Source organism: Anser anser (genome assembly GCF_964211835.1).
Source record: "Anser anser genome assembly, chromosome: 4".
NCBI classification, from domain to species: domain Eukaryota; kingdom Metazoa; phylum Chordata; class Aves; order Anseriformes; family Anatidae; genus Anser; species Anser anser.
Window position 1 is genome coordinate 8,962,610 of NC_139724.1, and position 14,490 is coordinate 8,977,099.

Sequence of the window (14,490 nt, forward strand, 5' to 3'; positions counted from 1 at the left end):
CCACACTTGATAAATATTGTTGTACTAAGTCTGGAGTTTTTTCTCCCGATGTCTATACGAGGGCAGTGGTTCATTTTTCAGTTCCCTCATGAATTCCTCTTGAATGTATGTTCTGTGTACAAATCCACGAGCCAAAACAGCACTGGTTCCAGCAGCAGCCTCAGAGCATGCAAGTAGCAGCATTACCATCAATAAAATGCATATGGAATTCCTTAAGCCCGTGAATGTTCATTTTCCCACCAGAGGTATACAGTAGTTTGTAAGAGCACTAGCAGGAGATTTGGGTTATAAAGAATATTTGTGTCAGTAGCAGATGTAATTAAAGGAATCGTTCTTTGGTTTAACGTTCACCTTTGGCACAAATTCTACTGGGGTTTAAATGTGGAAGGACATAAATATTGTACATGGGGAGAATAGCATCTCTATTTACAGACCAGCTGAATTAAAAACCACAAGCAGTTAGGTGGTCCAGATGAAAACTATTACAGTGAGAGGTGAAAACCATAGAAAGTATTGTGGCCCTGACTTTCAAGCAATGCTCACACCCACAGCGATTTGCAGCGCTGGCTAGGTGGTGGCATGGCCAATCTGCTAATGCACAGCCAGCCCTTGGCAGCTACGAGGAGGAGTCGGTTCACTGAGCAATACCTGCTGAAGTTCTCTGGAAACCAGTAACCTGCATGGAAGATTTGTTTCATGTTTTCATGGATTTTAGGTGACTCCAGACCTATATTAGTTCTCTTCTTTGTTATGGTCTCTTCCAGTTGCTTTCAGTTTATGCCTCTCACTACCAATCACCTTCACCTTGTATTAACACTTAATGGGAGACAGGAAAAAAGGCAGTTCAGCTTCTTATCCCACCACCAGCTGTGTCTATTTATCAGTGCTCCCAAATGAATCAACTAGATGCAGTGATCTAAAAATGTCTTTTTTCCTCCTATCATAAATCCACAGACTGGCACAGATTTCTTAATTATGCCACTCATCAACAGAGAATAAGGATGACACCAATCTGGTACCCAAGCAAACTCCATTAACTTTGGCCTTTCAGCTCTTCTACAGCACTGTGAAACATTAGAGATCTTCCCAGCTTGTAATTTATTTATTTTTTAATATATGATTTGGATACAAGGAACCACATAAATGATCTGCCATTCTAAAGCATTTCTACATGGCTACATTTGAGTGTCTCTATTAATCTTTTCTCCAAAATTGATGGTCCAAAGCAAGGTATGTGTCGAAACATGTCTATCAGTACTGTCTATAATCAGCTGAATGGAAAACTGAAAAACTCCTTAATTTTGGGGCAGAGAGCTGTACCACAGTGCAAGGTCTGTGTGCAGGGCTGTGTTCAGTCGGGACTAGGTCTGAGCCTGATTGTGCTCCGAGGCACTGTGTGTTGTTTAGAACTATTCCATGGCACGGAGCTTTACTGGTGGTTTGGAGAAGGACAAATGATTAATGCTGGGACTCTAGGAAGGAATAAACAGATCTTACTCATACATTATGGAATTGTTGATGTGTGTACTAATTCTGGGAAAAAAATAGCTAGGAGAATAAACACGTATTGAATGTAGACTTGCCTCTTCATCCTAAGACCATTATCACTGGAGATCTTAATTCTCTTGTAAACATGAAGGACACTTGTTACTCCTAAGGCAGAAGAATGCCCTTAAAAGGCCAACAAAAGGTCTGGGATTGTGCCAAAAGGGTAGGACTGCACAGAGGCTCCTTTGCACTCTCTGCACTCTTTTTTTTCAGAGCTCCACCCAGCACAGAGATCTGGCTAGATGGATAAAGTCACAGAGCTACCTTTCACTGCAATACTCAAAGGCAGTCTAACTCACAGCACATACTTCAGTGCAAAGCACCGCTGTCCTGGCATCGCTGCAGAAAGGAATACGAGTAGGTAACTGCAGAGGCCAGCCTGCCAAAGGCTGCACTGTTAAGGCACCTCTCAACAGCCCTTGCAGACGAGACATCGAAGGAAATGCTTTGTGGTTTCTCCGCCTGACATGACAGTGACACTGGCTGCTACCTTCATCTGATGGCCTTCCCTTAGGGGAGGATAAAGCAGAACAGGGCTGCAGTGCAAGCTACATCACTGTAAGAATGGTTGTCCTTGCAGGGAAGAAAAGGAGGCATACAAGAGTAAAAGTAAATTTAAGTGGAAAAGGAATTCTTTCTGGAAAAAAAAAAAAAAAGTGAAAGGGAAAAAATGGTTAATTCATTCTGTGCTCTTGGAGGGGTTTTAATAATACTTAAAATGTTACAAGCACGGGGAGGAACAAGTATCGTGAAACCTTTTATTGGTTTGTAACAGTGAACTAGTTATGGTTGTTGGTCTGATTCTTCTAACAAAGAGGATTGTGCTGCTTATATATAGTATCTATCCTGCTACTTTTGCAGCCTCACATCCCCTGCAGTCCTCCCACATACTCATCCTTGTAAACTGTGATCGATTCTTCATTTTTCTTCTAAAGTAACCAAATCTTCCTTATCAATTAAAATAAAAAAAAAAGAAAAGAAAAAAAAAAGGATAAAAAGTCAGCCAATAGCCTCCAAAATGCTGGTCTTGCTGAGTTCCAATTTATGCCCTATTCTTCCAGTCTTCCAGATGTTTGAGAGCAGGTAGAGTAGTGAGCAGAGAGCATCCGAGGTCTCCAGCCATTAGCCAACTTACTGCCATACCCAGTGAATTTCGAGATCTTTTAGTATTAATGTGCTATCTCCTTCCCCTCCCATGTCTACCCTTCCCCATACTGTATTTTGGTTGAATAAATAATAGGGGTGAATAAAACTTGTTTTCAAAAGGATCAGTAAGCAAGATGGCATTGTTGCTAGGTGGAACATCTTAATTCCAGGGAAATCGATGTGTCCCTAGGCAGGTTTGTTATGGTCTAACCGTGTTGGTAAGATCATATTCTTCCTTTCCTCACCTCCTATGTTTTGAAGAAAAAGGAGCTCTTAGGAGCGTAAGCAAATGCTCTTTTTCTTGCTAACAGCATGATCCCTTGTGCTGCATTGTTGGTCAAAGGACTGGAATTCACTGCATCCAGTTTTTCTGTGGTAGGTTCTTGTTCCACACTTCAGAACTATTTTTAATAGCCCAGTGACAGACTAGTGAGTGATATTTTAGTTATAAAGGTAAGGTACCCCTTTAAATCTTGAAGTTCATCTTATTCAGAGAGGAAGGGAAAGTCTTGGCCATTATCAAGACAATATTGGAATATCATCACACCCTTGAAAAGTCTGTGAATAGGTCCAGCTCAGGGAAATAAAAAAAAAATAATAAAAAAGCAACACTTTATAGAGGGTAACAACATAGAATATTAAGTTTTATTAATAGATTACCATCTACTAATTTATGAATGTGTATAGAATGAAATAAACTAAGAAACTCAATGCAAGGTACTTTAATCATCCCTGAACACGGATCAACTGAAACGTCTAATAATAGGAAGCATTGTGTGGAGCCACAGTCAGGCGTTCATCTATGTGATATTACCTTTCAAAATCTTACTCAAAAGAGAAACAATGAATAAAAATGTAAGTCTAGAATTAAAGTAATAATAAACTAGATAGCTTTAGATAACCTGCAACACTCCCTGGTTAAAATACAGCTCTCGCTATTGTGCTTATGGTTGGGAGAGCCTTACAGGTGAAAGGGCACAACATTTTTCACTTAATCCCAAAGGGCTCGAGCCAGTTTCCTTAAATGTCTGTGGAACTGCATCTGAAATAAGAGCAGACCCAGAATGTCTGCATCTACTTGGGACAGAACTTAAAACTTCCTCTAGTGTTTTATCAGAAGTGCATGTGATCCTGGTTAGACTTCAGAAATAAGGGGAAATGTTATTTTTCAAGTTTGCTCGAGATTATATGTGCTCCACGGGAGGAAAGGCACAGCTGAATTCCTAGTAACATCTTCAGACAAAGAAATCTTAAGGCTGTCAGTTTAAATTACTGTAGTAATGCAAACCACATAAGTTGCTTTCTAGCACTGAATAATGTGCTTTAAAGAGCTAAAGGTCACACTTAAAACACAATCACATGTTGTCATTATGGGTGATTTTTATTTTCATAAACTTTTCATCTTCAGCTGCGGGGTTGAGCATTTTTATTGTTCCATCATTTTGCAGCCTCTGCGTGGATAGATGAAACTGGGTATTTCTATTAAAACAAACTAATTACCGCTAAACAGGCAAGAATGCTGTTAATTAAGTGACTTAAACAAATCATGCAGTTTGTGAAACATTAAGGTCTGTTATAAGATGATAATGATAACTGCGAGTATTATAACTGCCATTATGAAAAGAATGTTAGAATAAATGTTCTGGAAATTATACAGTTTCTCTTCTACAGTTTTACATGGAACTTTTTTACTCCTTTATCTCTGAATTCATAAGCACCACATACACGCACAGCTTGGAGCACTTCACAAAACAGAATAAATACATCTCCTCTTTCAAATCAATAAAGCCACTTCACTTAACAAAGGCTTCATTCTTGTTGGAGCAATCAAAATCTATATAATGTTTGCTTTGATTACCGTACTGGGATATCTTTTGCCTGTACAGTTGGAGCTCTAATTGCCCTGCCACCAAGAGGCCAGGAGAAAAAATACTGAAAACACACAGCCAGACACTGCACTACAGGCGCCTACAACGGCTTTCCTCCTACTGTTGAACGCTCTGCTCAGGAATTTGAGGGCTTCCTTATGAAAGTCTCTTTCTGGGATTAAAAAAAAAAAAAAAAAAAAGGAGGGGGGGAGGACAAAAGAAAAAAGAAAAAGATAAAAAAGATAAGTGAAAGGTGAAAAAAAAGATAATTTGGCTATACATCAGTGGGAATAAATGCATGCTGGGAAGGTGCAGTAGAGCAGCCATAGGGAGCGGTGCATTTTGAACCCACTGTACAACAGAACAGTTTCTCAAGTTTCAAACTGAAAATAGTAATAATAAATAATAATAATAATAATAATAAATAATAATAAATAATAATAAATAAAGTGAGGCTAAAGTTTTGTTCTGGTTGTAGTTGTCTTGCTTTTTTTCTCACAAAGCAGATGTAAACGGGGAGGTTGGGTCCACTGCCACATGCTCGGACTCCCATCATTTGCTTAATGTGATCTGCTTTTGCCAAATAGCTCATGCACAACCCTGCGGATATATTTAACCACGAAGAAGAACTCTAACAATGAAAAACATACCATTTTTGATCTAGAAGGAGACAAATTAAGGGCACACAGATGTGTGTGCAAGTTTGACCCTCTTGTACAGCACCAAAATGTCATGTTAAGAATGATACCTTGCTAGCCGTTCTGGAAAGGGGGTTTCTTGGAAAACTTGTTTCTTTATAGAAAGAGCATCGTCCTAAATGTTGTTTGCTGGAAAGTTTCCTTATACTTCCTTACTATTGCTTTCTGCATGCTCTCAGCTTCCTGCCCTGAGAAGCCGATTAATAAATACTGCAATTGTAGCTCTTTCTAGTGGCACTTTATGCAAAGTGTATCAGGGAAAAGGGAGGCCTTAAAATAATAAATGGAGTAAGAGCGACCCATCAAGCGGATGGGGATAAACACGGGGTACAGACTGGCATCTGTCAGTCATGGCAACATTCATCTCAAAGACAGATCTGTAGCAACAATGCAGCAAAAATAAAGAGGCGACGGAGAGAGGAGCGCAGCCGCGCTGCGCGACAGACCGGGCCACTTTTCAACCTCCTCGCGCCCTTCCACCAAGCTCGAGCAACCTGCTGTGGGACGATGTCGCCTGTCGCCAGGCCGAGGAGGGTATTTGCTCGGGGACAAAACGCTCCCGGCGGGGCCGGGGCCGCCGGAGATGTCGCACGCCTCCCTCTGCCGGCCGCGGCCGCCAGCGCTGTGCCGCGGCCACCGGCATCGCAGCACCGGGCTCACCGGCTGGGGCTGCGCCGCGGGACGCCGGGGGAAGGAGCGCGGAGCCCAGAAGGATCGAACTCCTTTTTTTTTTATTTATTTATTTTTATTTTTTGGGGGATGGGGAATGTTTGGATATGGCGCCGCGCCGCAGGAGTACGTTCGTCAGATGCTCGTGGTGGTGAATTGTGCCTGAATGAGCTACGGCTCGGGAGCTGCTCAGAGCAAATATTCACCAAACAAATGTGAGGAGCGAATAAATACATAAGAAATCTGTGATCTGTTTACAGGTAACTCAGATGAAGGAAAAACTCTTTGGGTATATTATTTGGCTGTAGTCAGAGGGCACAGATTTCCAAAATCCCCGTGATCAAAGATTTCCAGGGGCAAGGAACTTGAGCTCCTCTGCCATTCAAAATATAATGTCCCTGACTAGTGAAAGAACACCTTTGAGTTGTTTTTTTTTTTAATCTTTATTCCCTAGGCATGTGAGTCCCCAGTTCCAGCAGCATCCTATTGCACGAGTTACAAGCTCACTATCAACAGGAGGATATGCGCAGTATCCAGCAGGAATACAGGTACAGAATTTGGCCTATAGCATAATTACTTGAAATGTTCCTTTAGTTCAAGAATGTCCTCTTCAGACATTGTGAGAAGCAAAAACAATTGAAAGAACAGTGTGGGCAACATTAATTGCCATAAATTTATTAAACAAGCGGGAACGTGCATTCAAAAAGGTATTGCAAGCAGTACATCATATTGCTTCGCAGTTAATTCAGCACAGTCTGGAGTGTTGCTTACTATGAAGTGAAACAGTTCAAACCCCTTTTCTCTGGGTAGTGACATAGATTTTGACCCACAATCTTGCTAATGTAATGTCTGTACTGAAAATTTAGCACTCTAGTACAGCACATAAGCTTGGGTGATCTTTGGAAGATCTGGTTACCTAAATGAGTAAACAAAGCAGTGATCTATGATTCCAAACTTTGGAAGCTGAAACACAGTCACCTGTTTACATTGATTTTACTAGCTCTGAAATAAATTTTTCTCAGGCCACAATTCCACCACAAATAGTCATTCCCAGCATGACGAAAAACATCACAAGTTTCAACTGGGAATGATATTGTGTTGTTCGTGAAACGTAGGATATCAGAAGGGTAGTTTCATTTGCTGATCCACAGCATCACACAAGGCAATCACAGAGGAAGTAATTGCCTACCTAAGCAGTGAGATAAAACCGCAGCATTTGATGGCTTGCGGTATGTATGTCAGGGAAGTAAGACACATGTCTCACACCTGCTTTTTTGATTATGCTGTGCTGGTGCTGCCATAAAATAAGAGCAGCATGGCAGTGCCTGAGGGAATGGCACAGCCAAAAGGAGGTGTGTGATATACCTTCCATGACATACATGCCACATGCTACCCAGCACTGCAGTCAGCGGAGGAGCTTGCAAAATACAGCCCTCACTCAGGTACTTCATGCTGCTTTAGGTGTATTTCAGTAGCTGAGAGCATCCTGACTACCTACTACTTGATGTGGAGCCTGAATCTGCATCCCTTATTAACACTTGTGTAGTAAGGGTTTCCTCAGGGGAGGTGCCCAGAAAGGGCAGTATCTACCTAGGGACACGATGCTCAGTGCGAGGATGGCTTACTGAGTCTTACCTATAACCATCAACCCAGGGATGAGATTCCTCTGCTTGTTCAAACCAGCACTTCTCAAGTCCCACCTAACATGGGGTACTTAGCTACCTCTGTTCCAGTCATGAATCAAGTTTCCCAAATCTTTGCAATGGGGATTGGGACTCTGTTTTTGTACAGTGCCTGCTGCAACATACAGCATTCCCTGAGCTATGCCACCATACCAAAGGAAAATATAAATAACCTGTCCCTTGAGTTCGGTAATTAGGTTAAGGTTTGTATGAATTGTTATAAATGTAGAGAATCTTTAGAAAACATCTAGAGCAAAAGGCGGTAACTTATACTAACATTCACAATATCAGTTATGAAAGCTGATAGGGCTTCTCCAATCCAGTATGCCTTCTAATTGATTGTTTTGCAACTCCAGATGTTTGGGCAATAAAACACATTGAAGTCAAATTTACCAGCTCTGCACTTTCAGAAACTGCCTGTCAAGAGTTTGAAATTCCAGAGTTGGCAGCAGGGGTGAAAAATTTCAAGTATTGATTTAGAACCTAACTCTCATTTTAAAAACTTTTATTTTGGGAAAAAAAAAAAAACATACAAAAAAACAAACCCTTGAGTACACAAGTTTAAAAGAAACATTTATAATGTTTTGTATCATTTATAAAACCTAATAATGTTGCATAGTCACTTGCTATGGATGTGTAATTTGAAGTTGCTATTTCTTGAATCTAGCTGAAAAACCAACTAAAATGGCACCGGTTAGGCACCTAAGTCCACTTTCCAAAGTAAACTGTTTGACACTTCATTTCTGTCTAAATATGAAAACTGGAGATTAACTTCTGCTTCAGATGTGTTTACGAAGGCTATTCAGTGATTTTAAAGAACATTTAAAGATGACTAAGTGGTAAACTTAACTTTGGATATACTTTTAAGTCATTTGCTTGTCAAACAGTCGGGAAAACATCCTCCCCAACCAGGTTCTATAAGGAAAACAAAGAAAGAAACAACAGTAACAACAACGAAGCAACCGCTTTTGGAATAAATCCAGGCAATTTGCACTTTCTAATCCCAAATCCCTGAATTATCTCCGTCCTTTAACTCCTTCGTCAAATCTGAAATTTATTAAGCTGGGCTAATAATTCTGTTTATCTCACTGGGAGAAAGGTAAAGAGCCCGTGGGGCAGACTGGCTTCTGACCAAGCAAAATCCAGCTCAGTGGCATTTGGGATGGCCCGGGTGCAAACAGCATTTGTCAGTGCATGGAGGACCTCTGAGGATGCTCCATGATTTTGGCACATGTAGCATCCTTGGATGCACTGTTACGCATAATGGAGCACAGAAAGATTTGAAAGCCCTTTTTCCAGAGGAGACAGATCCCTGTTTAGCTATTTAGTGCTGCTGCTTGAACCAGCTCCTCCAGGTCAAAGTATGCCCCCTTCCAGTAGGAAAGTGATTCCTCCACACCTCAGGCTGCACCGCCCTTGCTCCTCTGTTGTCCGCCACAACTTGGCTATCGGGAAAAGATTTGCTTTGTCCCCTAGCTGAGAACTGTCTGTCCCCATGCCATCACTCGTGTCCTGGCTGTGGAGCAGCGATGCTCCCCATGCACCTACACGGGGGCAGAGAGGCTGACAGGTTGGCAGCCATCAGGGACCCCCGAGCAGGGCTGCAGGGACATCGGCTTGAAATTGGGATGGACCTTTTAATGAGGTCACTGAGGTACTAACTAGAAACTAAGCCTGGAACTATAGGTAATACTCCTGGGAAGCCCCAAAACATCAAAAATAAATTAACTCCGTTTAATGGAGAAGCCAGCCCTGCCTCCCCTGTCCCCTGTGGCAGTAGATGTGCCCATCAGCTGGTGCCGCAGCAAATATATCTTCCACACGTGGCATCTTTCCAGGGTCGGGTTTCTTGCCTCTGCAAAGTTTCTCTTAGCACAAGGGAAGCAGTAAATACTGAAAAAATGGGAGAAGCTCCCAACTTTACCAAGTTATGGCAAAACTGGTGAACAAATACCGTACATGGAGAAACGCTCTGCTGACGACCAACCTGAGACATGAGGCTGGGGAGTGTGATGTTCGGGATGTGTGAGGAGCACATGTGATCCAAAAAAAAGCTCCTGTTCTGCAGCCAAGTTCTCCTTGTTCAGAGTTCCCTTTCCACTCAGCCTCAGGACTCAGCTCCAGGGTTCTGATGGAGCCTCCCAGGCCCAAACCTGCCCCTTTTTCTCACTCTGTGCCTGTACAAAAAAGAAACGATGCCTCCCTGTTGCACGGCAGCTTTGTGTCAGCTGCTGAGGAGAAGAAAAAGACCCCCGCAAAAACAAACCAAAATAACAACAACAAAACACAATAGACCCCAAACCTAGAGATGAGACTGGTCTGTAAAGTCACGGGGTGGGGGTGATGGAGCCTCTGTGGGGACAAGCAGCTCCTGTGGCCCCTGGGAAACCCTTCTACAGCATCGCCACTCGCTGCTACTTTTTCCTGCCGAGGGCAGAAGGCAAAGCCAGCATGTTTGGGAAGGTGCTAGCTGCAGAAAACAGCTTTCCTTGTCTCGCAGGCAGCCCTGCAAGGTTGGGTTTCGGGGCTGGGGAAGGAGAGGCTCCGCGGAGCACCACGGTGTGCAGAGAGCTGCGGGGCTGCAGCCCCCTGGCACTGGCAAAGCCTGGCATGGGAGAAGCTGGGTCCGGTCACCACCTGCCTGGGCTCTGCAAAGGGAAAAGCAAGTTAGAGACAGAAATCCCAAGCCGACACAAGCTCCCGGAAAGCGGTAAAACCCGAGTGAGCCCCGGCCGAGCAGCGAACCTCAGCTGTGGGCGCTGCCATCCCACCGAGCGAGATCTGGTGGACGCGCGGCGAAGGCGGGGGGCAGCGGAGAGCATTTTTTGGGGGGGGGGGGGGGCAGGGGACAGCATTTGGGGTCCGAGGGGAGGGGCCGGGCTGTCCCCAGCCTTGCGAGAGGGACCCGGGGGGGGGGTAAGGGGAAGAAGCCCCCCGAGGACGGCTCCCCGGGTCCCCCCCCGGTGCAGCCCCTCGCCCCGTCCCCCACCGCGGGCGGGCTGCGGGGGGCTGGATGCGAGCGCCAGTGCGCGCCTCGCCATCCGCGCAGGGGAGCGGGCGGCGGGGGCCGGTCTGCGGCGGGTGGTTCCCAGCCTCCCCCGCCCCCTTTCCCTCTGGGTTTGCTCCTCGGCTCCTGCTCGCATTTGATCGCAGGCGGGCGGCGCAGCCCCTCTCCCCAGCCCGGCCCGGCCCGGCCCCCACCCGTCCCCGCCCCGCGGGCTGCGGGCTGGAGGCAGCCGTGCCGAGCCGAGCCGTGCCGTGCCTCGCCGTGCCGAGCCTCGCCGTGCCGAGCCGCCCTCGGGAAAGCATCTCTCTCCGCCGTGCTCCGCGCCCCTCCGCGCCCGGCCATGCTGTGCCGCTGCCCCCCCCCGGCCAGCAGAGCCGCCCCCCGCGCAGCCTGAGCGCCTCCGGGAAGCGGCGCTCCGCGCTCCGGCCATGGGGAAGGGGCTGGAGGGCACGGCGGCCCGCTGCGGGCTGGGACTGGGATACCTGCTGCACACCGTGGTGCTCCCCGCGCTGGCCGTCCTGGGGGCCAGCCGGCCCGGCTCCGCCGCGCAAGGTGAGGCAGCGGAGCGGGGTGGGGGGGAGACCTGCGGGGTGCCGAGACCAGGAGGGGGTTTTCTCTCCACGCGTGAGCCGCCCCGTCCGGGCACGGGCGTGGGGAGGGTCCCCGGGAGGCGGCGTGGGGCTGGAGGGGGTCCTGGGGAGCCGGGGGGCAGCGGCGGCTCCAGCCCCGCCGGGCTCCGCTCGTGGGCGCACGCCCCGGAGCGCGATGGAGCCGGAGGGAGCCGCGGCGTCGCCTTTATTTTTACTCCCCCCTGCGCCGGAGGACGGCTCAATCCGTCTCTGCCGGCGCCTGGGTGTCAGTGCCCCTGTCAAAGGGAGAGCGCCTCGCTCCGCCGTGCGCCCCGGGGATGCGTGGGGAGCATCACAAAGAGCCCCGGCGGCGTGGCACCGGCTGGGGCTGCCGCAGGGCGGGCGGGCACAGCGGGAGGCGGCTTCTCGTGCGAGCCGCTGCCAGATAAAACTTTCTCGGTGCTTTTCTCCTCTCTTCCCGGGAGTTAGAGCTCAAGTGGAAATGGTGGCTGCTGCTGGGAAATACTTTTCTGCGAGCTCCTCAGAGAGGGAGGTTGCTGCTGCATGTGGGCACAACCGCACACGGCAAGGATGTTCGGCTTCAGTAAAGCGTTTGCAAATTCCTGGTGACATGGGTAGCGAGAGGAAGGAATTTTAGAAGCCGATGTTGTTTTTTTTTTTTGTTTGTTTGTTTTTCCTATATGCCACCAGGAAATCACAACGCGCACCAAAGCTTTGATTTGGAGGTGCTAGCCTAACGCGAGTGGAAGAATTTTTTCCCCTCAGCATCCCCGATGAGAGGCACTTGAGATGGCCACGCAGACCTGACCCCGGGCTCTCGCCTGGCCATTACAAGGCATGCTCTGCTCTGGCCTTTTTGCCCGGAGAGCCGTGAGGGTTGCTGTGAGTGCCGCTGCCCCGGCAGGATTTTGGGAGCTGTAGGCTTGCTGGCAGGGGCTGGATGCGCCCTACATCGTGTCTGTGCATGTCACTGCACGTATCCCTTCCCCGCTGGTACTTGCTCCATCCTCAGAGTCGTGTTTCCTTAATGTGCCGGGCATTTATCTCGTGGGGATATCAGAAACCTGGTCATGAAAAGGAGGTTGCAGAGAATGGGAGTACAGAATTCATTATGCGTCGTGTCACATTTCTGCATCGTTTTCTTTCCCTGCTTGGTTTCGTGGTGGAGATGGGGCAGGCTTGACTTTTTGTTTTTAGAGGTTTTATTAGCACAGCGTGCATGTAGACCGAGATGTCAGTGCCTATGTATCAGTCTGTGCAGACAGGGGGTGTCAAAGGGAGAAGATCCCCTTGGGTGGCTGGACCTGGAGCAGAAAGGAGCCCTGAATTCACGTGACAGATGGCCTGAGCGGGGAAGAGGGGACCTGCTGTGTCTAGCTGCTTCAGACCGCACGTCTCCCCGACACAGAGCACCCGCACCCACTCCGATGGCCTCTCGCTGCCACACGTGTGTAACGCAATGCTGCCTGGCAGGAGGGATGCACACACACCTGGGGAGAGGGGAGATGAGGGGAGAAGGGAGAAAGGAGAGGGGAAAGGGGAGAGGGTCCAGGGCCCTGCTCCTGGGCCGGTGCCTGTGTGGATGCTGGGCAGGAAGGCACGGGCTCGGGATCTCTGGTGGGTGCAGGTGTGCTCACGTACTGAGAGAGGGAGCAAGAGGTCCCCAGCACCGTTTTCCATTGTTTGCCACGTCACAAACTTTCCACAGTCGGATGGAAAATCCAGGGACTGTGGCCGGGAGGTAATCTTTCGGTTTTGAGTCATTTTTCCATGCCCGCTTTTATTTTTGTTTCCTGTTTGCTAGAAGTGGGTGCAGGATTTGGGTGCAGACCTGGTTTTGGCATCTTTCCCAGAGCTGGGGGATTGTCTGAGCGGTGTTTGCCTTGGTGATCTTCATGTGTCTGTACGTAGTGCTTCTGTAAGGCAATGAATCAACAGTTTAACTATGCCCTCTTCAGGAATTTTTCTCACCATATAGCACTGGGCAAAGTTTTACCACTGGTTTATTTATACATTTCCAAAAATGCACAAACGTTAAAAGGATCCTTACCCACCTCTGTTCTCCAAAGTCTTCCTCCAGCTGGTCCATCTCCTCCAAAATGGAACCACTCCGCTCGTGTTTTTGTTCGCAGTCCTTGGGAAGCAGCAGAAATGGGATATGGGGAACCTGACCTCCAAACCGGTCTTGGTCTTCTGATTTTCAGTGGGTCTGGAGCCAGCTGGCTTGGTTTTAATTGTGCAAACAATTCAGTCTTCACTTGTGATACCTTGAAAAGGAAAAAAACAACCCCAAAACAACCTTAAAGGGGTGTCTGCAAACCGCAAGCACTGCCATATAGCTATGATTTTAAGAGGCGGGGATGGGAAGAGAACGAGGCTCTATGCATTTTTTTTTCCAGTACTTGCTGCTAATGATATTTCTTGTTTTGCTTTTCTTCTCCATTCCCCAACCAGCTTTATCTTTTGAAGCAGGCTAGGGAAGCCGTGGGCATTGTCGGGGCTTCTGCTTTCATGCTTTCCTTTTCCATTGCTTTTTGGAAAATAAATTTATCAATTGAGTATTTGGTGGACCAGCCTCCACGCTCCCTTGCAGAGAGATTCGTATCACTGCATCCCAGAATCCTCCTGTAAGCTGTTCAGCAGACCTAAATACACTTTTTTTATTAGCATTTCTTATCTTATTATCTGAAGCTGTCTCAAGTATTTTTCCGTTGTTATCAGGAGAGAACAGGAAACGGCCCAATGTTGGAGAGAGCCCATAACTTTTAAAGGGGGGTGAATGGGGCCAGGGGGATTATTAAGCCAAAATCAACTCTGATGTGTTGTTTGCCATATCCATTACACCACTATAAAAAGCCACATCAGAAGGAGAATTCAATTGTCCCAATGTGTGAAAGAAAAGAGCAACCGCCTCTGGACCTAAGCGCCAACCTGTGCCCAGCATCTCGGTGCTATCTGCCCGCAGAGCAACTTTTCCTGCAGATATCTGGTCTGCTGGGTTTCAGCTGTTGCTGGGTTTCAGCTGTTGTGCTTCCCCCCATCTCAGGGCATTAAAAGTGTTTGAAGAACTTTTTCCTGTGGCCCCACTCTCTTTTGAGGGTTAGGTGGGACAAGAGGGAGGGTGGGCTATGTATCTGCAGTGACAAGCTGTACAGACTGATACTGAAGGTGTAAGAGATGGATAGAAAAGTCAAAGGGCTGCATATTAATCAGTTTTTGTTTCAGTTTTTCCTTTACAACAAAAGACTACATTTTTGATGCTTAACCCCTCAAACCTAATTA

At 47.0% G+C, this 14,490-nt stretch overlaps 1 protein-coding gene across 4 annotated transcripts in view; it reads left to right on the forward strand.

Annotated features, from left to right (window-relative positions):
* Nucleotides 1–8,135: 8,135 nt before the first annotated feature.
* Nucleotides 8,136–14,490, forward strand: part of UNC5C (unc-5 netrin receptor C) — a 250,700-nt gene continuing 244,345 nt past the window's right edge. For 2 of the 4 annotated variants that reach the window (XM_083834566.1, XM_083834567.1), the window contains exon 1: nt 10,756–11,170. In XM_083834566.1, the coding sequence (XP_083690692.1) occupies nt 11,047–11,170 (124 nt within the window). In that variant the 5' untranslated portion in view covers nt 10,756–11,046. Of the gene's footprint in view, nt 10,322–10,755; nt 11,171–14,490 lie in introns of those variants that run through there. The other 2 variants (XM_083834564.1, XM_083834563.1) reach the window with 2 other exon arrangements.